The sequence below is a fragment of the Heterodontus francisci genome, chromosome 42 (assembly GCF_036365525.1).
Source record: "Heterodontus francisci isolate sHetFra1 chromosome 42, sHetFra1.hap1, whole genome shotgun sequence".
Classification (NCBI taxonomy): Eukaryota; Metazoa; Chordata; class Chondrichthyes; order Heterodontiformes; family Heterodontidae; genus Heterodontus; species Heterodontus francisci.
In genome coordinates, this window is record NC_090412.1 from 29,967,860 (window position 1) to 29,995,043 (window position 27,184).

A 27,184-nucleotide genomic window follows, 5' to 3' on the forward strand; every position below is an offset into this window, starting at 1 on the left:
CCCTCTGTTCCTCTACACTTCTCTGAATCCTAACATTTGTTGTGTACTGCCTTGCCTGGTTTGTCCTCCCCATATGCATTACCTCACACTTCTCTGGACTGAATTCCATTTACCACTTTTCTGTCCACCTGACCAGTCCATTGATATCTTCCTGCAGCATACAGCTTTCTTCCTCACCATCAACTACAGAGCCAAGTTTTTGTATTACTAGCAAATTTCTTAACCACGCGCCCTACATTTAAATTTAAGTCACTGATATACACCACGAGGAACAAGGGACCAAGTACCTGCGGAATCGCACTGGAAACAGCCTTCCAAGCATAAAAACACCCAAACATTATCCTCTGCTTCCCGCCACTGAGCCAATTTTGGATCCAACTTTCCCTTGGATCCAATGGGCATTTACTTTTCTGACCAGTTTGCCAGGTACTATTCTATGCTTCTATACCTGTTCCGTAGACCAGTTTCCGGAGGTTTACAGCCGACTGCTGCTTTAAGAAGACATCAGCTGCTCGCTGTGCTAGTCCTTCTTTCCACTTCAATGATCCTTCAGAAATAAGAAAGCAAATGTATTCATACAAAGGCAAAATACTGCAGATTCTGGAAAATAGAAATATAAACAGAAAATGCTGGAAAGACACAAGAGGAAGAAGGGGCCAAGAACAAATGAGAATATTAGACAGAGTAGGCTGGAGGAGGGGGAGAAGAGAGGAAATACTGAGCTGTCACTGGAAGGTTCATTCACATATGATTCTTCATAGTGCCACCAATAAGCAAAAACAACCGATATCTATATAGCACCTTTAATGGCAGAGCACATCGGGAAGGGGAAGGGGGAGGGGGGGGGGGGTGTGGGGGGAAGAAAGATTAGAAACAGCACAGGAACTCAAATCACAGCAAAGTCATAAACCGATAGGCTGGTGAGATTTGCTGCTTTGAGGAGAGCGGTCCAAGAGCTTTCTCTTTCAAAACTCAGGTAATTTATCAGTAATTGTATATTTTATTAGTATTAGAGAAGTTTACGAGCAGTAATAAAGCTTATTGAGAGCACCAGGGTTTATTAATTGTAAGACAAGTAAATAAATTAATTACCACATAATAGAAATGGCAGGGCAGTTGATGTGTTGCGACTGCATGATGTGGGAGCTTCTGGATGCCAGTGTGATCCAGGGCAAACACGTCTGCTGTAAGTGTCTGCGGCTGCAGGAACTTCAGCTCAGAGTCAGTGAGCTGGAGGCTGAGCTGCAGACACTGCAATGCATTAGGGAGGGGAAAAGTTACCTGGACACCTTGTATCAGGAGGCGGTCACATCTCTTAGGATAGGGTCTTCTGATTTGGTCCATGGTCAGGGACAGGAAGGTATGACTGCAAGTGAGGCAGGTATGGGGGCCCAGAATGTAGAAGTAGAGGAGCTTCAGCCTTTGCAATTGTCCAAAAGGTTCTTGCAACTTGAATGGATGAAAGCGGGGGCTGAATGGTGGATGAGCAAACTGATCATGTCACCATGATACAGGAAGCCATTCAAATGGGAGGAGCCAACAGGAACGTAGTGGTAGTAGGGGAAATCAAGGTGAACACAAAGACATTTTATCAATACATTAAGAGTAAGAAGATAACTAAGGGGCGGCACAGTGGCACAGTAGTTAGCAATGCAGCCTCACAGCACCAGCGACCCGGGTTTAGTTCTGGATACTGCCTGTGCAGAGTTGGCAAGTTCTCCGTGTCTGCGTGGGTTTCTGCCGGGTGCTCCGGTTTCCTCCCACAGCCAAAGACTTGCAGGTTGATAGGTAAATTGGCCATTGTAAATTGCCCCTAGTGTAGGTAGGTGGTAGGATGTGGTAGAGAATATGGGGTTAATGTAGGATTAGTATAAATGGGTGGTTGTTGGTTGGCACAGACTTGGTGGGCCAAAGGGCCTGTTTCAGTGCTGTATATCTCAAAAAGAAAAGGAGATTAGGACCCATAAAAGACCAAAAAGGTAACCTATGTGTAGGGGCGGAAGATGTTGGTATGGTTCTTAATGAAAACTTTGCGTCTGTCTTCACAAAACAGGGGGACGATGGAAAAATTGTAGTTAAGGAGGAGGAGTGTGAAGTATTGGATGTGATAAACACAGGGAGAGAAGTAGTATTAATGGAATTAGCATCCTTGAAAGTTGATAACTCACCAGAGCCGGATGAAATGTACCCCAGGCTGTTAAAAGCAGCGAGAGGGGAAATAGCAGAAGGTCTGACCCTCATTTTCCAGTCCTCACTGGATACAGGTATGGTGCCGGAGGATTGGGAGAACTGCTAATGTTGTACCTCTGTTTAAAGAGGGAGCAACGGATAGACCGTCTAGCCTCAGTAGTGGGCAAATTATTGGGATCTATTCTGAAATACAGGATAAACTGTCACTTAGAAAGGCACAGGTTAATCAAGGATAGTCAGCATGGATTTACTAAGGAAATATCTTGTTTGACCAACTTAATTGAATCTTTTGAAGAAGCAACAAGGAAGATAGATGAGGGTAGTGCAGTTGATGTAGTCTACATGGATTTTAGCAAGGCTTTTTGACAAGGTCCCACATGGCAGACTGGTTAAAAAAATAAAATCCCATGGGATCCAGGGAAATGCAGCAAGGTGGATACAAAATTGGCTCAGTGGCAGGAAACAAAGGGTAATTGTTGATGGGTGTTTTAGTGACTGGAGGGCTGTTTCCAGTGGCGTTCTGCAGGGCTCAGTACTGGGTCCCCTGCTTTTTGTGGTCTATATTAACGATTTGGACATAAATGTAGGGGGCATCAAGAGGTTTGCAGATGACACAAAGATTGGCCCTGTGGTAGATAGTGAGGAGGATAGCTGTAGACTGCAGGAAGATATTGATGGTCTGGTCAGATGAGCAGAAAAGTGGCAAATGGAATTCAACTCGGAGAAGCGTGAGGTGATGCATTTGGAGAGGTCAAACAAGGCAAAGGAATAGACAATTAATGGGAAAATACTGAGAGGTGCAGAGGGAGTGAGGGACCTTGGAGTGAATGTCCACAGATCCCTGAAGGTAGCAGGACAGGTCGATAAGGTGGTTAAGGCAGCAGAGGGAATCCTTCCCTTTATTAGCCAAGGTTTAGAATATAAGAGCAGGGAGGTTATGCTGGAACTGTATAACTCATTGGTCAGGCCACAACTTGAGTACTGCGTGCAGTTCTGGTCACCCCATTACAGAAAGGATATAATTGCACTCACGAGGGTAGAGAGGAGATTTATGAGGATGTTGCCAGGCCTGGAAAAATACAGCTATGAGGAAAGTTTGGATAGGCTAGGGTTGTAGAAGGCTGAGGGGAGATGATCGAAATGTACAAAATTTTGAGGGGCCTGGGTAGAGTGGAGATCAAGGTCAGTGACTGGGGGCTGGGGGGGGGGGGCATTGATTTAAAGTGATTGGTAGAAAAATTAGAGGGGAGATGAGGGAAAACATTTTCACCTAGAGGCTGGTGGGGGTCTGGAACTCACTGCCTGAAAGGGTAGTTGCGGCAGAGACCCTCAACTCATTCAAAAGGAGTCTGGATATGCACCTCAAGTGCTGTAATCTGCAGGGCTATGGATGAAAAGCTGGTGGGATTAGAATGGGTGGATCATTTTTCGGCCAGCACAGACACGATGGGCCAAGTGGCCTCTTTCTGTGCCTTAAACTTGCTATGATTCTATAATTCCACAATGATGAGTGGCAGGTCAGAAGATTGGGCAGAATGTAAAGAGCCACAAAGAATGACTAAAAGGTTAATAATAGGTTTAAGGTGAGAGGGGCAAAGTTTAGAGGGGATGTGCGAGGCAAGTTTTTTTTTCACACAGAGGGTGGTGAGTGCCTGGAACTTGCTGCCGGGGGAGGTGGTGGAAGCAGGTACGATAGCGACATTTAAAAAGGCATCTTGACAAATACTGAATAGGATGGGAATAGAGGGATACGGACCCCGGAAGTGCAGAAGGTTTTAGTTTAGATAGGCATCAAGATTGGCGCAGGCTTGGAGGGCCGAATGGCCTGTTCCTGTGCTGTACTGTTCTTTCAGGGAGAAATTATAGTACAGGAGAAAGCTAGCTTGAAATAGAAAGACAGATAGTAAGAGTTTTTACAAGTATTTAAAAAGGAAAAAAAAAAGAAAAGTGTGCGTTGGTCCTCTAGTGTGTGTCTGGAGCATTAATAATGGAAAATAAGGAGATGGCCGATAGAATTGAACAGATTTTTGCATCTGTCTTCATTGTAGAGGATACGAATAACTTCCCAGAAATAATTGTGAATCAGGAGGTGAAAGGGGAGAGAGATACCCTCTGCGGCACAGTGGCGCAGTGGTTAGCACTGCAGCCTCACAGCTCCAGGGACCCGGGTTCGATTCTGGGTACTGCCTGTGTGGAGTTTGCAAGTTCTCCCTGTGACCGCGTGGGTTTTCCCCGGGTGCTCCGGTTTCCTCCCACAGCCAAAGACTTGCAGGTGATAGGTAAATTGGCCGTTGTAAATTGCCCCTAGTGTAGGTAGGGAATATGGGATTACTGTAGGGTTAGTATAAATGGGTGGTTGTTGGTCGGCACAGACTCAGTGGGCCGAAGGGCCTGTTTCAGTGCTGTATCTCTATTAAAAAAAAACAATCACTAGGGAAAGGAAACTGCGAACATTATTAGAACTAAAAGCTGACAAGTCCCCAGGTCCTGATGGACTTCATCCTAGGGTCTTAAAAGAAGTGGCTGCTGAGACAGATGCATCGGCTTTAATTTTCCAAAATTCCCTAGATTCTGGATAAGAAAATAGCGAATGTGACTCCTCTGTTCAAGAAAGGGAAGAGACAGAAAGCAGGAAACTACAGGCCAGTTAGCTTAACATCTGCAGATGAGAAATGCTGGAATCTATGATGAAGGAGTTTATAGCGGGGCACTTAGAAAATCTCACTGTAATCGGGCAGAGTCAACATGATTTTATGAAAGGGAAATCGTGTTTGACTAATTTATTGGAGTTCTTTGAGAAAGTAACAATGTGGATAAAGGGGAGGCTGTGGATGTGCTCTACTTAGATTTCCAGAAGGCATTTGACAAGGTGCCACATCAAAGGTTACAAAGCAAAATAAGAGCGGATGGCATTGGGAGTAACATATTAACATGGACAGAGGATTGGTTAGTTAGCAGGAAACAGAGTAAGCATATATGGGTCATTTTCAGTTTTGCAAGATGTGACAAGTGGAGTGCCACAAGCATGAGTGCTGGGACCTCAACTATTTACAAACAATGTATGGTTGCTAAATTTGCTGATGGCACAAAGATAGGTAGGAAAGTAAATTGCGAAGAGGACATAAGGAATCTGCAAAGGAATATAGGTAGGTTAAGTCAGTGGGCAAAAATTTGGCAAATGGAGTTTAATGTGGAAAAATGTGAACAAATCCATTTTGGCAGGAAGAATAGTAAAGCAGCATATTATTTAAAATGAGAGAGACTGCAGAAATCTGAGGTACAGAGGGATCTGGGTGTCCTGGTACAACCACAAAAGGTTGGCACGCAGATACAGCAAGGGATTAGAAAGGCAAATGGAATGTTGTCATTTATTTCAAGGGGAATGGAATATAAAAGTAGAGATGTTTTGCTACAGTTGTATTGGGTATTGGTGAGAACACATCTGGAGTACAGTGTAGAGTCTTGGTTTCCTTATTTAAGAAAGGATATATAGCATTACAGGCAGTTCAGAGAAAGTTCACTCAACTGATGCCTGGGATGCGTGGTGTTACCTTATGAAGAAAGGTTAGACAGGTTGGGTCTGTATCCATTGGCGTTTAGAAGAATGAAACGTGATCTTATTGAAACACATAACATCCCGAAGGGACTTGATAGGGTGGATGCTGAAAGGATGTTTCCCCTTGTGGGAGAGACTAGAACTAGGGGACAGAGTTTAAAAATAAGGGGTCGCCCATTTAAGATGAAGATGAGGAGAATTTTTTCTTTGAGGGTTGAGATTCTGTGGAACTCTCTTCTGCAGAGTGTGGTGGCGGCAAGGTCATTGAATATTTTTAAGGCAGAGGTAGATAAATTCTTGACTAACAAGGGAGTCAAATGGTATCGAAGTAGGCGGGAAAGTGGAGTTGAGGTCACAATCAGATCAGCCATGATCTTATTAAATGGCGGAGCAGGCTCGAAGGGGTTGAATGGCGTACTCCTGCTCCTAATTTGTATGTTCATATTAATGTAATAAAATGTCCCAAGGCGCTTCACAGAAGCATTATAAAACAAAATATGACAGAACCACAAAAGGAGATATTAGGGCAGATGACCAAAAGCTTGGTCAAAGAGTTGGTTTTGAGGACAGCTTTAAAGATAGAAAGCGAGGTAGGGAGGCGGAGAGGTCGAGAGAGGGATTTCCAGAGTTTAGGGCCCAGGCAGCTGAAGGCATGGCCACCAATGGTGGAGCAATTAAAATTGGGGATGGTCAAGAGGCCAGAATTAAAGGAGCACAGATATCTCAGAAGGTTCTGGGGCTGGGGAGGTTACAGAGGGGACGGTGAGACCATGGAGGGATTTGAAAACAAGGATGAGAATTTTAAAATCAAGGCATTGCTGGTCTTCTAGATGAATTTTTGGGGGGCCAGCCAGGGTTTGGCAACCAGTTAGGTGCAGCAGGCAGGCAGAGCAGTCAGAAGCCCAAATGAGGGTTGATTATTTAAAAAGGGACACTGGCAGCATGTACAGTGGCAGAAGTGTGAGCTGTGGCTAACATATTTGGAGAAGCAAAAAGAGAAGGAAGAAGGATGCCAGAAGGGGAAATCACAAATGCGGTACTTCAGGTGGAAGATGTGAGGGCATGGAGGCAGGTGCTCTTTCCAAAGGACGGCAACAGTAGGCCAGCCAGCCTCAGAATACGTGGAACCCATGTCCCTTTGTAAGGACACAGCCTTAAAAGGTCAATACAGCCATTTATCTCTCCAACTGGTCTCAATAAAATGACACCAAGTTCCTCTTGCTCCAAACTACTTGCCTCAAGGAGTTTCTCCCATCAGTTAAAGTTACACTATGGCTGGCTGCTTTCCCCCTTTATGGTGCTGCAATGATGGTGGGCTGAGCCCTCACTAACTGCCCGCTGTGTACTCGCCTTCCTTACCTTCAGCCTAGTTGACACAGCATGAAACTCTTGCGCCAGTGGGAAAGAGCCACTACATGTGCAAAATGGCTCTTCATTGGCTTAACTGTTCTAATTGGTTGCGCGTTTCACCCACGTGGTTCCCCTCTGCGCTGGCAACCCACCCAAGGAAATCCAGAGCGAAGCAGAAAGACATTGGGTTACCAGTTGGACGTCCTCTTTCCTGCGCCCCGCCTCCAACAGCCTGGGAGCACACCGCACCCCCCCCCCACCAACCCCGCCACACCTCCAGTTCACCATTTTAAACTTGTAGTAGGTTCTTTATATAAAAAAATTTAGAGTTAACGACTGTGCAATTTCTAAAAAGTGTCCAGACGCAAGCCTACCAAAAAAGATCTATTTTTGTCCAATAACTGATCAACTTAACCACACCGAGCAGCGACGAGTGATGAGCAATCCTGGGGTTCCAGTTCTTAATCTGCTGATTCTTTGTGCCTTTAATGAAGAAAATTCACCAAAGCACTTTACACAACAGGGAAACAGAGTAAATCAATGGTAACAGACTCCAGGCCAGAGGTGAGAAAGCTTGGTCAGAAATGGCTATGGTTTTTAAAGGTGGCTAGAGGGATTAAAAAAAGCAGAAGAATTGAGAGAGTGGAGGGCTGAGGGGTATGTCAACAATGACAGGGTGAAGGGGACAGGGGACGACATCAAAAAAACTCTAGGACTGAGGTGATGAGGACAAAACTTACCCCTTAGCCCTCCACTCTCAATTCTTCTGCTTTTTTTAACCCCACTATCCACCTTTAAAAACCTTAGCCTTTCTGACCAAGCTTTCATAATTCTGTCACCTCTGGCTTGGTGTCTGTTACCATTAAGGGGCATAGAGTATGAAAATTGGCAAGTCATGCTGCAGCTGTACAGAACTTTAGTTAGGCCACACTTAGAATATTGCGTGCAATTCTGGTCGCCACACTACCAGAAGGACGTGGAGGCTTTGGAGAGGGTACAGAGGAGGTTTACCAGGATGTTACCTGGTCTGGAGGGCACTAGCTATGAGGAGAGGTTGGATAGACTCGGATTGTTTTCACTGGAACGACGGAGGTGGAGGGGCGACATGATAAGAGGTTTACAAAGTTATGAGTGGCATGGACAGAGTGGATAGTCAGAAGCTTTTTCCCAGGGTGGAAGAGTCAGTTACAAGGGGACATAGGTTTAAGGTGCGAGGGGCAAAGTTTAGAGGGGATGTGCAAGGCAAGTTTTTTTTTTTTATACACAGAGGGTGGCGAGTGCCTGGAACTTGCTGCCGGGGGAGGTAGTGGAAGCAGGTACGATAGCGACGTATTTGTCAAGATGCCTCTTAAACATGAATAGGATGGGAATAGAGGGATACAGTCCCCGGAAGTGCAGAAGGTTTTAGTTTAGACAGGCATCAAGATCGGCACAGGCTTGGAGGGCCGAATGGCCTGTTCCTGTGCTGTACTGTTCTTTGTTCTTAATACGAATGAGGGAGCAGATTGGTCTAAAGACAAAGGTTTAAAATTCAATATGTTGGGATCCAGCACAGGTCAGCTGATGAGGCAGGGACGATGGGCAGGAGGGATTTAATGTTAAAGGCTGCAAGGTTTGCCTGTTTTAATTGTTCAACCAAATGCAACAGATAAAGTCCGAAGCAACATCTTGTTCAAACGGGTCCAGAAATAACCTGAAGTACCTGTGGTTTCTAGACTTGAATTGATCGTTTCTTCATCATCTTCCTTAAGTTCTTCAATGTCATTGCTTGTTCGTTTCAGGACCTTGCTCTCTGATCTCTCTGGATCACTCAATTTTTTTTCTTGTGTCAGGTCCACTGTGGAGTCCAAATCTTCTTCACCTTCATCAGAAGTATCTATCTCCAAGCATAAAGTTATTTCCTCATCTATCTGTCTGCCATTCAAAGTCCTTTGCAAATCTATTTTTGCCACTGACCCCTTCGCCTTTTTATTACTAGAATTCACAAAAACTTCTTCAGAATCACCAGTCAAGTCCTGTTCCTCATCATCAGACTCATTATCTTCCTCATCAGTTGCCTCTGCATCCAAGTCAAAGTCGTCATCACCATCTGCAAATACTGGTCTTTCAACTGTAACTTCCCCCAGTTTCGAGACTGTGTGGGGTTCAGGATAAGTTTCTCTTTCACAATCAATTTGGTCCTGATTGCCAACCTCTTCTTCACTTTCATTCTCTGCTTCTTCCCCACTTTCAGAATCATTCTCTTGGTCCTCACTTTCATTCAATTCTTCATCATCATCAAAGACAGCTCTGCGTCGCACCCGTCCACTCTCTGGGTCAATCAGCTTCTCCTCTTTCGGCATTGTGCACCTGTTTTATGGACAGAATTTGGAATTTTAATAGTTTTGTTACAGAAAATTGGTTTCCACATTTAGCCTGTGCCAGGAACAGGACAAACACATTGCTCCATTTGCTTACAGTGTGTCAGCTTTTGCGTCTTAGATCACTTTCATTGTCAAGTCCCAACTCCCTGCATCTTGGGCAGTGACTTCACTATCCTCACTATGTGGCAAACAGTCAATAACATGTTCAAGCATCTTGTACAGAAATCCCCACCCATTTTCATGCCACTGGATTTATTCCAATGTCTTCACAGAATCTTTCAGTCGCTAATGAATGACACTGCATCACCTCAGATGATTACAGGTTTAAACTTCTAAGCAAAACTGTTAAAAAAAAAGACTAACAAGTAAATATGTATCAAAAAATACAAATTGTTTTTAAAAATTCTGTCCACATTACAGCCTGTATCAAGACTGAGTCAACCCTTTTGTGACCATTTAATACTGAAAATCATTATGTAAACATTTATAATGGGAAAAGGGAAAAGAAACTGAAAATTCTCATTTCAAGTAGGAACTGACCAACAGGTTGGTTCCGGTGAATCTTTTTTTCTCATCATTCACCAGCATGAAATACAGGCTATTTTATGGAGCTGAAGTCATTGCTGGGGCCTTGACAGAAATATTTGTATCCTCATTGGCTACAGGTGAGGTCCCAGAGGACTGGAGAATAGCAAATGTTGTTCCTTTCTTTAAGAAGGGTAGCAAGGAAAATCCAGGAAATTATAGGCCGGTGAGCCTTACGTCAGTAGTAGGGAAACTATTAAAGAGGATTATTCGGAACAGGATTTACTCCCATTTGGAAACAAACAAACTTATTAGCGAGAGGCAGCATGGTTTTGTGAAGGGGAGGTCGTGTCTTACTAATTTGATTGAGTTTTTTGAGGAAGTGACGAAGATGATTGATGAAGGAAGGGCAGTGGATATTGTCTATATGGACTTCAGTAAAGCCTTTGACTAGGTCCCTCATGGCAGACTGGTACAAAAGGTGAAGTCACACGGGATCAGAGGTGAGCTGGCAAGATGGATACAGAACTGGCTCGGTCATAGAAGACAGAGGGTAGCAGTGGAAGGGTGCATTTCTGAATGGAGGGATGTGACTAGTGGTGTTCTGCAGGGATCAGTGCTGGGACCTTTGCTGTTTGTAGCATATATAAATGATTTGGAAGAAAATGTAGCTGGTTTGATTAGTAAGTTTGCGGACGACACAAAGGTTGGTGGAGTTGCGGATAGTGATGAGGATTGTCAGAGGTTACAGCAGGATATAGATCGGTTGGAGACTTGGGCGGAGAAATGGCAGATGGAGTTTAATCCGGACAAATGTGAGGTAATGCATTTTGGAAGATCTAATACAGGTGGGAAGTATACAGTAAATGGCAGAACCCTTAGGAGTGTTGACAGGCAAAGAGATCTGGGCGTACAGGTCCACAGGTCACTGAAAGTGGCAATGCAGATGGATAAGGTAGTCAAGAAGGCATACGGCATGCTTGCCTTCATCAGTCGGGGCATAGAGTATAAAAATTGGCAAGTCATGCTGCAGCTGTACAGAACCTTAGTTAGGCCACACTTAGAATATTGCGTGCAATTCTGGTCGCCACACTACCAGAAGGATGTGGAGGCTTTGGAGAGGGTACAGAAGAGGTTTACGAGGATGTTGCCTGGTCTGGAGGGCATTAGCTATGAGGAGAGGTTGGATAAACTCGGATTGTTTTCACTGGAACGACGGAGGTGGAGGGGCGACACGATAGAGGTTTACAAAGTTATGAGTGGCATGGACAGAGTGGATCGTCAGAAGCTTTTCCCCAGGGCGGAAGAGTCAGTTACTAGGGAACATAGGTTTAAGGTGAGAGGGGCAAAGTTTAGAGGGGATGTGCGAGGCAAGTTCTTTACACAGAGGGTGATGAGTGCCTGGAACTTACTGCCGGGGGAGGTGGTGGAAGCAGGTACGATAGCGATGTTTAAAAGGCATCTTGACAAATACATGAATAGGATGGGAATAGAGGGATACGGTTCCCAGAAGTGCAGAGGTTTTAGTTTAGGCAGGCATCAAGATCGGCCAGGCTTGGAGGGCCAAATGGCCTGTTCCTGTGCTGTACTGTTCTTTGTTCTTTAGTACAATCCCAGAATAAGATACTAGGACATCTGGAGCACAGCACACAGGCCAATTGTGCTGAATGGTCTGTTTGTGTGCTGAAACATTCTATTAAGAAGTGGCAAGTTTGCTCAATAGCTTATTGGATAAAGACATTCTCAGGTGTGCTACTGACCCACAGACTAAAAGGTCCCAGAGTCAATCCTTAGTCTGTAAATTAGCAGATCACATCTAGCATGATAGCTGAAACATAGCTATCCCCAGTGCCTCTGGGTTAGGGAAGGGGAAAATCCAATCTGGTTACTTCCCACCAACCCCTGCCAGAAATGGCTAGTGTGGATTTCAGGCGAGGCCAGCCATAATATCCCTCCTGGTTGCAGACTCAAAAATCGCTAATTGCACAAGGCAAAAAGTGTGCCCAAAGTCTGTAGGGAGATATATTCAGGCCAGAAGAGAATTGGGGGAGAAACTGGCTGTGAACATTGGCAAGGAAACAGGATTCTCCACCACTCCCTCAACTCTCTCCCTGACAAGAGTATTGAAGATTGGCAAATTAATGGAGGTGCTCCATTGGTTCTACACAATGGAGTCTCCTCAGTTTCAACATTACTATTTCTTTAAACTGACCCCACAGCCCCCGAGTATATGAAACATCCTTTTCTTCAACAGCAACACATTTAAAAGCAATGAATGTTTTGGCATACCAAATCACAATTTTTATTTGCAAAGGCTAACAGTAACCAATTTTAATTGTCTACGAGCTAGTCAACAGTAAATCACAGGTGCATGTTATTTACAGCAGAGAGAGAGGCCATTCTGCTCCACAAGCTGGAGTTGATGCTTCACCCCGTCTTCCTCTAATCCCAACGTATCCTTTTATTCCTTTCTCCTTCACGTGCTTATCTGGCTTCCTCTTAAATGCATCTATGTTATTTGCCTCAACTACTCCATGTGGTAACAAGTTCCACATTCTCACCACTCTCTGGGTACAGATATTTCTCCTGAATTCCCTAAGGATTCATTAGTGACTGTCTTATATTGATGGCCTCTGGTTCTGGTCTCACCCACAAGTGGAAACATTATCTCTCCATCTACACCATAAAACCCTTTCATAATGGTGAAGACCTCTATCAGGTCACCTCTTTAAGAGAACTTGTTTAGCCAGTATGTAACAAGCCCAATGAGAGGGGGCACAATTCTAGATTTAGTCTTAGAAATTGAAGCTGGACAAGTGCATGAAAGAGCAGTGGGTGCCTATTTTGGAGATAGTGACCGTAATACAGTTAGGTTTAGCATTATTATGGAAAAGAACAAGGATGGAACAGGAGTAAAACTTATAAATTGGAGAAAAGCAAATTTTGTAAAGCTGAGAGGTCATCTGGTGAAGCTCGGGGGTGGCGGGGGAGGGAGAGTGGCAAGATTGGGATAGGCAGGGGAGGGGTGGGAGACTGCAAGCGAGAGACTGATGGAGGGAGGAAGGTGGGTTCCTGCCAGGTGGTGGGGGCTGGATGCCATTCCAGTACGCGATGATGTTTTCATGTACATGCACAAACTAGTCCTGCCAAAAACGGAGACTGCGCATGCGCAGGACCTTACTGACAGCAAGAGACCCGAACTTTTTATCTTCTGACGACCAGTACTGTTCACGGTATTCGAAGTGCAGTCTAGCAAAGGTTCTGTACAAGTTATACGTAACTTCTCTGCTTTACAAGAAATCAACCAGCATAGAGAAAATGCTTTGTGTTGAAACATCACTGTCCCTCTTTTCAAAAAGTCGTCTCACATCTCAATCCCAGGACATCGCTGCACGAGTTTCTCAGGGCAGCGTGCTAGGCCGCTGCTTCATCAATAACCTTGCCTCTAAAATAAGGTCAGAAGTGGGGCTGTTTGTTGAGGATTGTAGTGTCAGCTCCACTCGCAATTTCTCGGGTAATGAAGCAGTCTATGTCTTCATACAGCAAGACCAGGACAATACTCTGGTATGTGTTCATAAGTGGCAAGTAACATTCATGCCCACGAGTGCCAGGTAATGACCATCTCCAAAGAAAGAAAGAGTCTAACCACCTCAGCAGGTCAGGCAGCATCTGTGGAGAGAAGCAGAGTTAACGTTTCAGGACTGTGACTTTTCATCAGAACTGGATTCAGACCAGAAACGTTAACTCTGCTTCTCTCTGCACAGATGCTGCCTGACCTGCTGAGTATTTCCAGCACTTTGTTTTTATTTCAGATTTCCAGCATCTGCAGAATTGTGCTTTTATTTTAGTCTAACCACCTCTGACATTACCATCACAAAATCCTCCACCATAAACTTAACTGGCCACCACATAAATGCCATGGCTACTGGAGCAGGCCAGAAGTTGAGTACTCTGTGCAGAGTGGCTCACCTCCCGACTCCCCACTTACTCTGATAGGTGCAGCTTGAAAACTCAAGAAGCTTGACGCCATCCAAAACAAAGCAGTCTAATCGATTGGCACTTTATCCACTCGCCTAAATATTCCCCCCTTCCACCACCGGTGCACTTTGGTTGCAGTGCGCACTATCTACAGGATGTACTGCAGCAACACACCTTTGACAGTACCCCACAAACCGACAGCTTCCGCCCCAGATGGACAAGGGCACCAGGTGCATGGGAACACCAGCTCCTCCAAGTTTCCCTACAAGTCACACACTATCCTGACTTGTACACGTCACCATTCCTCTTTCATTGCTCAATCAAAATCCAGAAACCCCCCCCTAGATAGTAACACCGTGGGAGTACAGTCACCACACAGACTGCAGTGGTTCAAGGTGGTAGCTCACCACCAACTTCTCAAGAGTAATAAGGGATGGGCAATAAATGCTGGCTTTGCCAGCAATGCCCACATCACAAGAATGAACTTTAAAAAGTACTGGAGGACTAGGGGAGGCAAGTTAAAGAGGAAGAGTTTATGGAGGACTTTGAGGTGAGATGTAATGTATAATGAAGCAGGGCCTAGGAGGGATAATTGAGTATTCTGGAGCTGAAGGCAGTCAAGAATGCACAAGGAGAGTTTTAATGGAAGATTTTAGCCTGCTAAGCGCTGGGGTTGTGATAGGAACAAAGCTATTGCTTTATCACAGAATTGTGAGGTTAAAGCTGAGTTAGGTCTGACAGCTGAAGTGAAGCTGGACAGAATGTCAGTCTCGAAGTTAGAGGCAAAGAAATACATCAGCTCTTAATTTCAGCACATCTGACATTAGTTATGAATGACAGAGATAACTCAAGAGTTGCTAGGTACTTAACAAAGACAACTGGTATTTATATAGCACCTTTAACATAGCAACACATCCCAAGGTACTTCACAGGAGCATTAAAAACTGATACCGACTCACATAAGGAGATAGATATCAAGTCAAATGACCAAAGCTTGGTCAAAGAGGTAGGTTTTGAGGATCTTAAGAGGAGGAAAGGGAGGTAGAGAGGCAGAGAGATTTAGGGAGGGAATGCCACAGCTTAGGGCCAAGGCAGCCGAAAGCATGGCCAATGATAAAGCAATTAAAATCAGGAATGCTCAAGATATTATGATGGGATTGCAGAGGTCTCAAAGGCTTCTAGGGCTGTATGAGTTAGAGATAGGGAGCAGCAAGGCAAATGAGGAATTTCAAAACATGGATGAGAATTTTAAAACTGAGACGTGCCGGATCAAGAGCCAGTGTAGGCCAATGGGTGAACACAATTTAGTGTCAATTAACTTATGGGCAATAGAGTTTTGGATGAGCACAAGTTTATGGAGGGAAGAAAAGAGGCCAGCCAGGAGAACATTGGAATAGTCTAGTGGTAACCAAGGCACGAATGAGGGTTTCAGCAGATGTGCTGAGGCAGGATTGGCATCAGGTGATGTTGGATATGGAAGCAGGAGGTCTTAGTGAGAATGTGGATATCTGGTTAGAATCTCAGGGTCAAATACAATATCAAGGTTGCGAACAACCTGGCTCAGCTTCAGACAGCTGCCAGGGAGAAGGATGGAGTCAGTGATGAGGAAATGCAATTTGTGGCAGTGACCAAAAACAATGGCTCCCCAATAGCAAATTTCTGCACATCCAATAAAGATGTCAAACAAGTTGAGACACAAATCAGAAACAGTGGAGGGGTCAAGAGAAGTGGTGGTGAGATAGTGTTGAGTGTCGCCAGCGTACATGTGAAAACTGACGTCGTGTTTTCGGATGATGTTGCCGAGAAGCAGTGTGTAAATGAGAAATAGGAGGGGGCCAAGGATAGACCATGGCCGGGTGTGGGGGGAGGCGGAACGACACCAGAGGTAACAGTGCGGGAGCGGGGAGAGAAGCCATTGCAGGTGATTCTCTGGCTATATTCGATAGATAAGAATGTAATTGAGAATTGTTTTAAAAATCTTTAGGATGCGTTTGCTTTCCAGAATTAGAAAATGGTACTAATTCAAGTTGCATTGGGCAGCGCACTCGATAAGCAATTGATCTGACAGCCCATGAATTCGAGGATGGGATACTGGATTTTGCATTGAGAATGTTTTGATAGAGAGGAGGGTATTGAAAGTGGAGGCAAAGTTGTTGTTCAGGGGGCTCAAGGAGGCAGTAGTACCTTTACAGCAATGGAGTGTGATAACAGAGGATTAGGGTAGAAGAGGAAAGGAGAAAGTGACCAGAAATGGCATGGAGAGAGATCTTCAGAGGTGGCTAAAGCCATAGGAATGGATAGGACAACGAGTGTGCAGAATGAGACAGAGTAAGGGCAGAGGGTAGACAAGTTGGAGGAGGGTAGCAGAGGAAGATAAACCATTGGTTAAAATCTCAGCTAAAGGTGTTTCTTCTAAAAAAAAAAAGACACTATATTTCTGTAAACATACTAGTTCAATTGAAAGGATTGTGCTGGTTGCTCAAGCATTTTGGGAATTGATTACTTCATTAATTAAGCTTGTACACAGAGGAAGGACACTAATAGGCTTTGCAAATAATGAATCTGGTCTTAAAGGGAGATGACCTTGCTAGATTATCTAGAAAGACTAACTTACTGGAGATATAGCAGAGGCAGTAATCACCCTCTGCTGAGCTCACAGAGTTAAACAGAGAAAAACAGGCAAAACACCAACAGCTTAGCAACTGCTGTGCCAGGCTTTGAAGGCAACACTGGCGCTTCAAGTACTTCTCAAAACCCGAGGAGGGAAGAAAATTGGACAACTTGGGACTTCCTAGCCCACTATACAAGAAGCAGGTGATTACTAAGACTGCAGGGCAGCAATATCATGACACAAGGAGCAAAAATACCATTTCTCAGAATCACATCAGGACTGGGCAAGCACCTAGGGTGTGAAGAATGGCCAGGTTTGAAAGTGATGGGCTGAAATTGAATATATCAAAGTTTTTGCCTACCCGCTTTCTTCCAATTCCTCAGATGCCAGTGGCTTTGAGTCCATGAAGAGAGAAACTTTGCTAGATGCCATCTTGGTGTCGATGGTGCTGTGCGTTGCAATGAGGCTCTGCACAAGTTCATGGTTTGGCCTTTGCTCCTCCTACAGACAAAGATGATACTATTTTTATATAAACATGTAGTAACAAAATCTTCCATAGTATTGTTAATAGTGTGTTAAGGATACCCTTTTGCATAGCGTCATCACCATTATAATACATAACTGAAACGTTACTAATTGCTCAGGGACAAAATTATTTTATATTTCCCACTTGAATGCTTTGTCAATTGCCCTGAATGTCTGTTCCCCCCTTTCTCTCAAAGGCTGTTACACGGTGGTGCATTATAAACTTTCTTTCATTATTTTGGTCTCCTTTCTATAAATCTGTCCTTCCTTGATTTCCTCTCTCTTTTGCATGTCACAAATCTAAGTATGACTAACATGCTTTTCTTTAAGGCTTAGGGAATGCAGGAGGGTGAGGGGCAATGTATAGTGCAGCTTGAGCAACATGGATGATTGAGAGAGAAGGTGCTCAAGAAAGAATCACAGGAAAGACTGACAGGGATGCTGGTGGGAGAAGGGGCAGGTGGAAATGGTGGCTGGAGACAGGAGGTTGCAGCCAGAAGCAATGGAGTGTAGAAGAACTGGATGAGGGAATACTCAATAGGATTACAGGTGATAGCATCTGGGGAAGATGGGATGAAGAGGAGTGAAGAACTGAAAGCCATTAAAAGGAAGTCCATATTCCATTAACAATCTTTCTGCTATAAAACCTTACTTCATGCTCTCACATGGGACGATGTAGGGGTAGTGATAGAGATTGAAGTGAGCGGTGATAGGATAGGGTTTTAGCAGTGGGACGGTGATGGGGTAGCAGATGCAACGGGAGCTGCTGAGGGCCCTGTTTGTTCCACAACACTACCAAAAGAAAAAGGGCACAGAGAAGAACTGGAGAGAGAGAGAGAGAAGCAAAAGGATCTTGCGAGAAAGAAAACAGAGAAAAGCAGAAAAGTGGAGCATGAGAGACACAAACAGAAACAGCAAACATGAGGACAACAGAGACCAAACTACTGTTTTATTTAATTTGCAGAATGCAACGGGAGGTCAACCAGTATATCCAAAAACATATGTCCATCACAGGTCAGACATTATACAACCCCTACTGCAAATTTCAGTCACGGTCTTGGTGGTGGGGAGTGGGGGTTCTGAAAGTATAATGGAATATAGAGAAAAACTTTCCAGGAACAATAAAAAGCCAGAACCACAACGAGCCAGCCGCAGCATATTAAGGTCTATCGTTCACCGGAGACAGTGTTCATGGGAGCGAAAGTAGAACATAGTCTTCAGGGAAACAGGATTGAGCGGCACAGTGGCGCAGTGGTTAGCACTGCAGCCTCACAGCTCCAGGGACCCGGGTTCGATTGCGGGTACTGCCTGTGTGGAGTTTGCAAGTTCTCCCTGTGTCTGCGTGGGTTTTCTCCGGGTGCTCCGGTTTCCTCCCACAAGCCAAAAGACTTGCAGGTTGATAGGTAAATTGGCCATTATAAATTGTCACTAGTATAGGTAGGTGGTAGGGAAATATAGGGACAGGTGGGGATGTTTGGTAGGAATAGGGGATTAGTGTAGGATTAGTATAAATGGGTGGTTGATGTTCGGCACAGACTCGGTGGGCCGAAGGGCCTGTTTCAGTGCTGTATCTCTAATCTAATCTAGGGTAGGGAATTTCAGAAGTAATTCAGTCTCCATTTTAAAGTGATGCATCCTTATGTTTATATACTTCCAAAAAACTTGCAGCATTTGAGAAGTAGAGTTGATTGCAGTGCTAGAGTGCCTGTGTCATACAAGCTGAGGAGCAGGGTGGTGCAATTACAGCGTGACAGTTTACATGGCCAGTTTCCTTTTGTTTTTATTCGTTTCATGGGTAGGACAGCATTTATTGTCCATCCCTAATTGCCCTTGAGAAGGTGGTGGTGAGCTGCCTTCTTGAACCGCTGCAGTCCATGTTGGGTAGGTACACCCACAGTGCTGTTAGGAAATGAGTTCCAGGATTTTGACCAAGTGACAGTGAAGGCGATACAGTTCCAAGTCAGGATGGTGCGTGGTTTGGAGGGAACTTGCAGGTGGTGGTGTTCCCATGCATCTGCTGCCGTTGTCCTTCTAGGTGGTCGAGGTTGCGGGTTTGGAAGGTGCTGTCTAAGGAGCCTTGGTACAGTTTAAATAAGACCTCAGGGTTTGAATTAACAGAACAGAAAGGCACTCGAGACATCAGACAGCAGGGATATGGGAACAGGGCAGGTGCCTGTGATTGGGATTATGTGCGTGCATTGGAGGCCAATGGCAACACAAACTGGATTTGCTGATCGGTCTGTTTTCATGTTGTAGTTTCAACGTACTTCTAGATGTAAAACAATTCTAACATACTGGCCACTTCTGAAACTGGTCAGCACAATTCAATCTATAAAACTCCCAGTGCAAATCATGAAACTGCAGGATCTAAACCAGTGAACGAAAAGCAAAATACTGCAGACGCTGCAAATCTGAAATAAAATCAGTAAATGCTGGAAACACTCAGGTCAGGTCTGTGGAGAGAACAATCACAGGATCTTACAGCACAGGTGGCTATTCAGCCCATCGTACCTGTGCTGACTATTTGAAAGAGCTATCGAATTAGATCCACTTCCCTGGTTTTTCCCCAGAGCCCTGTAAATTTTCCCTTTACAAGTATTTATCCAATTCCCTTTCGGAAGTTACTATTACACAATACTCGGAGCTGGAGCCTAACCAATGATTTATACAGGGTCAGCGCAGCTTTAAAGGTACTTTGAAGCCTTTATTTGCACAACCTAGAATCTCGTATTTTTTTTTTTTTAAATAGTCTCATCCACTTATTCTGTCACCTTCAAAGATTTGTGCCTCTCTATTCCTGCAACCCCAATAAACTTACACCATTTATTTTACACTGCCCTTTGTCATTCTTCCTACCAAAATTCATCACTTCACACTTCTCTGTCACTTCACATTTCACCTGTCAGACAAGTTCATGGGGTGGAAAGTGGAACACATCTGCTCTGATGATGCAACCTTCCACAACAGCGCTTCTGACATGTGACATGTCTTCCTTTTTCCTCAACCGAGGATTCCCCCCCACTATGGTCGACAGGGCCCTCTACCGTGTCCGACCTATTTCCCTCACTTCTGCCCTCACCCCTTCCCCTCCCTCCCAGAACCACGACAGGGTCCCCCTTGTTCTCACTTTCCACCCCACCAGCCTCCATCCAAAAGATCATCTTCCGCCATTTCTGCCAACTCCAGCGTGATGCCACCGCCAAACACATCTTCCCTTCCCCTGCCAGCATTCTGAAGGGATCATTCCGTCCGCAACACCCTGGTCCACTCCTCCATCACCCCAGACACCTCATCCTCTTCCCATGCAAGCAGGAGGTGTAATACCTTTTACCTCCTCTCTCCTCACTCGTGAAGCAGTGATTTACTTGCACTTCCTTCAATTTAGTATACTGCATTCGCTGCTCACAATGCCTCTACATTGGGGAGACCAAACGTAGATTGGGTGACCGCTTTGCGGAACACCTCCACTCAGTCTGAAAGCATGACCCCAAGCTTCTGGTTGTCGGCCATTTCAACAAACCCAACCCCCACTCCCCCCCCCCCACCACTCTCATGCCCACATTTGTGTCTTTGGCCTGCTGCAGTGTTCCACTGAACATTAACACAAGCTAGAGGATCAGCACCTGATATTTCGATTAAGCACTCTACAGCCTCGTGGACTCGACCTTGAGTTAAACAATTTCAGAGCATGACTTTAAAAAAAAAATTTTCTTTTCTTTTTGTTAAACCATGTGAATGTTTTTTCATGTAGTCAGACTTGCTCATTACTCTGCCATTAACACTCTCTCTGAACTAATGCTTTGTCTTACACCAGCATTAACACGCTCATTGCCTTTGTCCCATGACAGCTTTGTTATTTAATCTCTCCTGCCCTCTGCTTTAGCACACATCTTCCCTTTTGTTTTCGTCCCCACCAACCACTACCCCCCCCCCCCAACCACCTTCACTTGCTTAAAACCTAATTCTTTTCTTTGCCAGTTCTATTGAAAGGTCATAGACCTGAAACGTTAATTCTGCTTCTCTCTCCACAGATGCTGCCTGACCTGTTGACTATTTCCAGCATTTTGTTTTTATTTCAGCTTCCACTCCCAGTTCAGTCTGGAAAGGAAGAGGTTCCACTGCTAGATAAGGGGGCAGTAAAATGGGGTCTAATTATGAAGATTTTAATTAAAACAAAGCTGGTTACAACTAGCCTCAGCAGCCCATGGGGTAAAACCAAGCATGACATCCATCCCAGACCACTGCCTGTGTTGCATAGTGCACAGCTGTGCCCTTTAACAACAGGACCATTTTCAGTTGTGACATCTATTGTTGAACAGAATATCAACGCTACTTACCAAGATCACAGTTCAACAGCTAGTTGGGTCAGGCACTGGAGGGCTGGGAGCAATCAAAATATTTCATGGGAAGGAAGGAAACTAAAGATAAATTGGCAAGAGGAAAATTAAATATGAGAGAGTTGAAGCGTACTCATTACCTCCTCATCTCTATGAGCATGGCTCCCACCCAGATCAATATATACGGCATCCTTATCATAAACAATACCCCCAACACCAGACATTGGGGCGTAGATCAGCTTCTCTTTCTCATGCAGGGACCGTTTCTTCTGCTGCTCTGGGAGGGGACAGGGATCCGGAAGGAAGCCAACTTCATTCACGGTGAAATCACCTACACCTAGAAAGCAAAAAAGGACATACCTTTAAGTATGTGGATTGTGTCCAAGTGATGTTCTGAACGAATAGGTCAGATATACTGTAGTATCACAGAACACACCTCATTACAGTGTCTGATTAGCAAAGATTGCAGATTTTACAAGCCACACAACATAACACATTTAAAAACTCCAAAAGGTTCCCTCCTCCCCCGAAACTTGAGATCCATTCAAAAGCTGCCAATAACCCTCCAAGAAGTGGTCATATTTACTATAAGCAGCTTCTCTTCCATCCCTGGGTTTAAAGGGTTAGATTATGAGGACAGGTTGCATAAACTTGACTTGAGTTTAGAAAGGTTGAGGAATGATCCAACAGATATTTAGAATGCCAAAAAAGGAGTGGGACCACTCAGATACCTCTTTCAAAGAGCTAGCACAGACAAGACAGGCCAAGCAGCCTCCCTCTGTGTTGTCAGATTCTGTGATTTGACAGTGTAGACAGAAGAATTATTCCCTCTGGTGGGGCAATCCAGACAAAGGGACATCTAAAAATTAGCGCTAAGCCATTCAGGAATGAAATCCGGATAGACTTTTCCTGACAGAGGGTAGTGGAAATCTGGAATTCTGTTTCCCAAAAGGCTGCAGTCAATTAGAATTTTCAAGACAGAGATAAATCTTTGCGAGGCAATGATGTCAAGGGAACGTGAAGCAAAGCTGGGTAAATGGAGTTGAGGTGTAGATAGGCTATGATCTGATTGAATGGGTTTGAGGTACTGAATGACCTACCCCTCTTCTAATGCCCCATCATCACAGTTGAACCTGACTGTGTCCTATACATATGAACTTTTTCTGGCATAAATTGTTTCATTGGGATCCAGAGTAGAACTATGGCTGATTTTTTTTTTGCCCTCCCTATACGACCAGCACAGAAACCCTTTATGGTGTTCAAACTGCCCCAACTGAGAGCAACTAATTCAGCACAAACTACAGGCTGAACCTGGTCTCTTCTGGTTTGTAGCTCCTCACCACATGACACGCTTAAGCCCATAAGCAATTTCAATGGATCTAAGGCGTACACTACCTGGAATGTGAATCTGACTGTTGTTCTTGAGGTATGTCCCGCGCAGGTACCCATACATTGAAACTTTACGGTCACATTTATGGTTTTGGCGTATGTCCTCAGGATTGGTCAGATCTTCCATTCTGAAAAAGCAGTGACATTTTCTCAATTTTGTTTTCACTTTTCCACTCAATGATCACATGTTGCTACATTGTGATGTTTGGCATGGCTGAGCACATGCTGGGTACAGCACACTTTTTGGAGGGCAAGGCATTTGTTGATGATCCCCAAGGCTTGCTTGGTTGGGGGAATCCACAGTTCCAGAGGCAGTTCTGCAGTTTTGGGCCATTGCCATTTGTGGAGCTTTGGGAGGAGGAGTCCACAGTAATACATAGATTACAGAATGTATAATATACACCAGACCTCCTTGGAGCAGCAAACCATTTTCTCCTTCATATACACAAATTCGGAGTTCAGAAATAATGGAGAAAAGGAATACTGACTACAGATTCAAATACCAACACCTCTTGATTCAGCAGCTACTGCTTTAAAATAAATAGATGCAAAATGAATGCAGCCCATCTCCCAGCACTGACAGCTCCTCGGACATAACAGTAGTTTGCTTCCTTGCATATACCACAGAAAATACCACAATTCACTCACCGAAGTGAGGTCTTACACCTCTCATCTAAGAGCTGGTTGGGTTCTTTTGTCTGCTCTCATCACATTTGATACAATAATGCACAATGCCTGCTAGTTTATGAGCACTATTCTGTCTAAAAGTGCATTCCCCTCTCTATTCCTAACCCAAAGCATTACTTTTGGGAAAACTCTAAGAAATCAGCCCAATTAGAAAATTAACAAAAGAGAAAAGACATTTAAAAAAAATAAAAGGAACAGGGCAATAAAACTGGTGACATAAACTATCCAAAGACAGATGGGAGTTAATGTAATTTATGTGGGAAAGGGAAGGAATTCTAGGAGGGGTACAACCCCTATCCTCACACTAAATCATTCTTCCCAGCCTCATGTCCCTCCTCCTGCAATTTTGATCTAGGGTCATCTACCCGGATTACGTCTCGACTACTTCAATAGCTCTTCATCTAGATTTCCCAAGAAAAGCTGGATACTTGTACATACCTGTCAGCCAAGAGGTAAGGATGTGCCATTTGCCACACTAGTGGCCGGAACTTCATCACAGAGATAAATCGGCCCAGGTTGTGAATCTCCTGTTTCTGATATTCTCCGTGAACCATTCCCGATAGGTAAAAGAGCTTTGCACCCTGGAAAACCCAGAAGATGCTGCTGAGGTTTGCTTTAGTGAACAAAGTATAGTCAATGGCAGTCATCAGAAATTGCGGGGCAGCGCCTCACCAACAGCCACATTATAAGCAATCTGGCTTTTCACCATCAATGCATTTCTCACCTGCTGCACTGACATACACCACCACTGGGTGGCATAAATACATTTTTCAGTGTGAACTGTGATGGGCTCTGCCATTGAAAAATATTTTGTGCTTTGCTTGTGGAAGCTGATCTTTTGCCGTCAGTCCCAGATTGTTTTAATAAACAACTCCCTCCCTCCAATACCAGAAACAGTTCAGAGGTTGGTGATGGAGGCAGCACTTTAACTTGCCTTGGAGACGGTACAGTGAAGGTTCACTAGATTGGTCCCTGGAATGAGAGGGCTGTCCTTTGACGAGAGGCTGAGTAAATTGGGCCTATATTCTCTGGACTTTAGAAGAATAAGAGGTGATCTCATTGAAACATACAAGATTCTGAAGGGGCTTGACAGGGAAGACACAGAGATGGTTTCTACTGGTGATGAATCTAGAACACAGGGCAGACTCAGGATAAGGGGCCAATCATTTAGGACCAAGATAAGGAGAAATTTCGTCACTCCTCTATCCAAGAGGGTTGTGGATGCTCCATCGCTGAATATATTTAAGGCTGTGATAGAGATTTTTGGTCACTCAGGAAATCAAGGGATATAGGGTGTGAGCAGGAAAATGGAGTTGAGGCAGAAGATCAGCCATGATCGGATTGAATAGCAGAGCAGGCTCGAGGGGCCTATGGTCTACTCCTGTTCGCATTTATGTTATCGGATAAGAAAGGCCAGGCCCAGGGATGGATTCTATTGGTTCACTGATAGTTACAGAACATACTGATGAAAAGGCACTACAAAACTGTCTGGCTCCTTAATTAGTTTTAACATTTACAGAGAGTTTATTTACAAGTCCCTTATAAAAGCCTCACTGCATTGAAGTAATTTTTAAAAGAAGTGTCCATGCATTTCTGCCTTTGGCATCTCTTTTTCTTTAATTTATGTGTTTACTGCAAGGAAACAGGCCATCTGGTCAATGCTCCACATAAGCCTCCTTCCACTATAATTACTTATCATCCTGACCCTGTATCTCTGGATTCCTTTCTCCCACACGCATGCATTAAGCCTCCCTTAAATACATCAATGTTTCAACAACACCAAGGTATAAGCTGTGGCTCAGTAAATAGCACTTTTCCGAGTCAGATGTTGTAGCTCCATAACTTGAGCACATAATCCAGGCTGACACTTCAGTGCAATACTGCACAGTGTTATGATCCTATAGTTATTTTTCCGAGAAGAATGCGGTGTGCCTTTAAGGCAGGAAAGGGAGCAGGCTCCAGAAGCTGAGTCAAAGAATGCATTCTAGTTGCCCGGGATACAGCCATTCAGAACCAGAGATCGGGAGACACATGTTACAATTTAATTTTGACCTGGCTTATAGTGGAAACAGTCTGTTCTGAGAAAGACAGACAGCTGTGTGTTAGCACCTGAAAGGAGTGCTCTCAGACCATTTAAACTAAATGAAGAGAATTTAGTCTGTTTATTTATTATTCTCTCAAAATTCTAAAATGTCAAGCCAAAACAGTGATCTCTGATAATTTAAACTGAAGGAAGGGAAGTTAGACTGTGACAATCTTTTATCCCTCAAAAAATTCTAAAGCCAAATTGGTTCATTAAAAAATGCTTGCAAGTTATTAATTGTTGAAATTCATCGCTGGAGAAGGAGAAGCAATTGCAACTTCTGAATTAGACTACAGACTGTTCTATTGTTGAAGAACCTTTTTTCACCCCATCGGACGGCTGTGAGGACTTCAAGCAACCTTGGACTGTTCCACATCCGGCAGGAGTGTAAATCTGCAAGGACTCTAAATTTTTGTATGTTAAATGTTGTTTATATCTTAGTGTTTAAGAATTTAATTTTTCTAATTAAACAGTTAATTTATTGATTTAAAAACACCTGGTTTGGTTAGCCTCATTCGGGGGTTAACAGATGGTACAATTTGGCTGCATCTTTCTTTAATTTGGAAAGATTAAAATGATGTGTTAGGCAATCTATGGAGGGACGGGATTGAATTAACAGTGCGTTTCTCCCACCATAATCAGAATCGTATATTCAGATTGGGGGCTTTGACTGGAGCGGTCGGTCGTAACAACAGTTGGAGGTGCTGTCCTTCAGATGAGATGTTGAACTGAGGCCCTATCTTCCCCCTCAGGTGAATGTATAAGATCCCATGACATTGTTCGCAGAACAGCAGAAGTGTTCCCTCATGTCCTGTCTATTACTTCTACCTCAACTGCGTCACTAAAGACTATCTAGTCATAAATACAAGATAGCCACTAATAAATTCTTTATGGAATTCAGGGGGAACTTCTTTACTAACAGAGTGTTGAGAATGGGGAACTTGCTATCACAGGGAGTGGTTGCGCTGAATAGCATTAATGCATTTATGAGGAAGCTACACAAGCACAGGGGGAAAGGAATAAAAGGTTATGCTGACTGGGCTAGATGAAATAGGGCAGGAGGCGGCTCGTGTGGAATGGACCAGTTGGTTGAGAAGACCTGTAGTATATATTACCTGTAGGTAATTATCTCTCAGCTGTTTGTGTGGAATCTTGCTGTGCACAAATTGGCTGCTGCACTTCCTATGTTACACCAGTGATTATACAACAAGAAGTACTTCATTGGCTGTGATGTGCTTTGGACATCCTGAAGTCACGAAAGGTGCTATAGAAATCCAAATTGTTTAATATGTCTGCAAGAACCACACTCAGAACTCTGCAAGAAGCCTCGATGTTTTACTAACAAATGAAATTTAACACAAGCCCCCCAGTAGCTGAGTGGGTTAATGCATTACCCAATAGGAGACTAAACCCTACAGGTCACATGAGCCCAAGTTTGATCCCAGTTTGTGCTGAGACAGCCTACTGTTGCTCCTATTTCTTACTGTGCAAAAGTTGATGTGCACAAATTAACCTGGGCACCTGTGAGCTATGGCGGAGGGAGGGAAGGAGGTTAGTGCTCCTAATTGCTGTACAGTAACTTGTGCTGGA

At 44.2% G+C, this 27,184-nt stretch overlaps 1 protein-coding gene across 2 annotated transcripts in view; it reads right to left on the bottom strand.

Moving 5' to 3' along the window:
* Positions 1-27,184, bottom strand: part of bms1 (BMS1 ribosome biogenesis factor) — an 83,536-nt gene that overhangs the window by 25,521 nt on the left and 30,831 nt on the right. For both annotated transcript variants that reach the window (XM_068020285.1, XM_068020284.1), the window contains exons 6-11: positions 23,950-24,092; positions 22,831-22,952; positions 21,576-21,772; positions 16,935-17,074; positions 8,799-9,445; positions 449-547 (exon numbers count right to left, since the gene is read on the bottom strand). In XM_068020285.1, the coding sequence (XP_067876386.1) occupies positions 449-547; positions 8,799-9,445; positions 16,935-17,074; positions 21,576-21,772; positions 22,831-22,952; positions 23,950-24,092 (1,348 nt within the window). The remainder of the gene's footprint in view (positions 1-448; positions 548-8,798; positions 9,446-16,934; positions 17,075-21,575; positions 21,773-22,830; positions 22,953-23,949; positions 24,093-27,184) is intronic.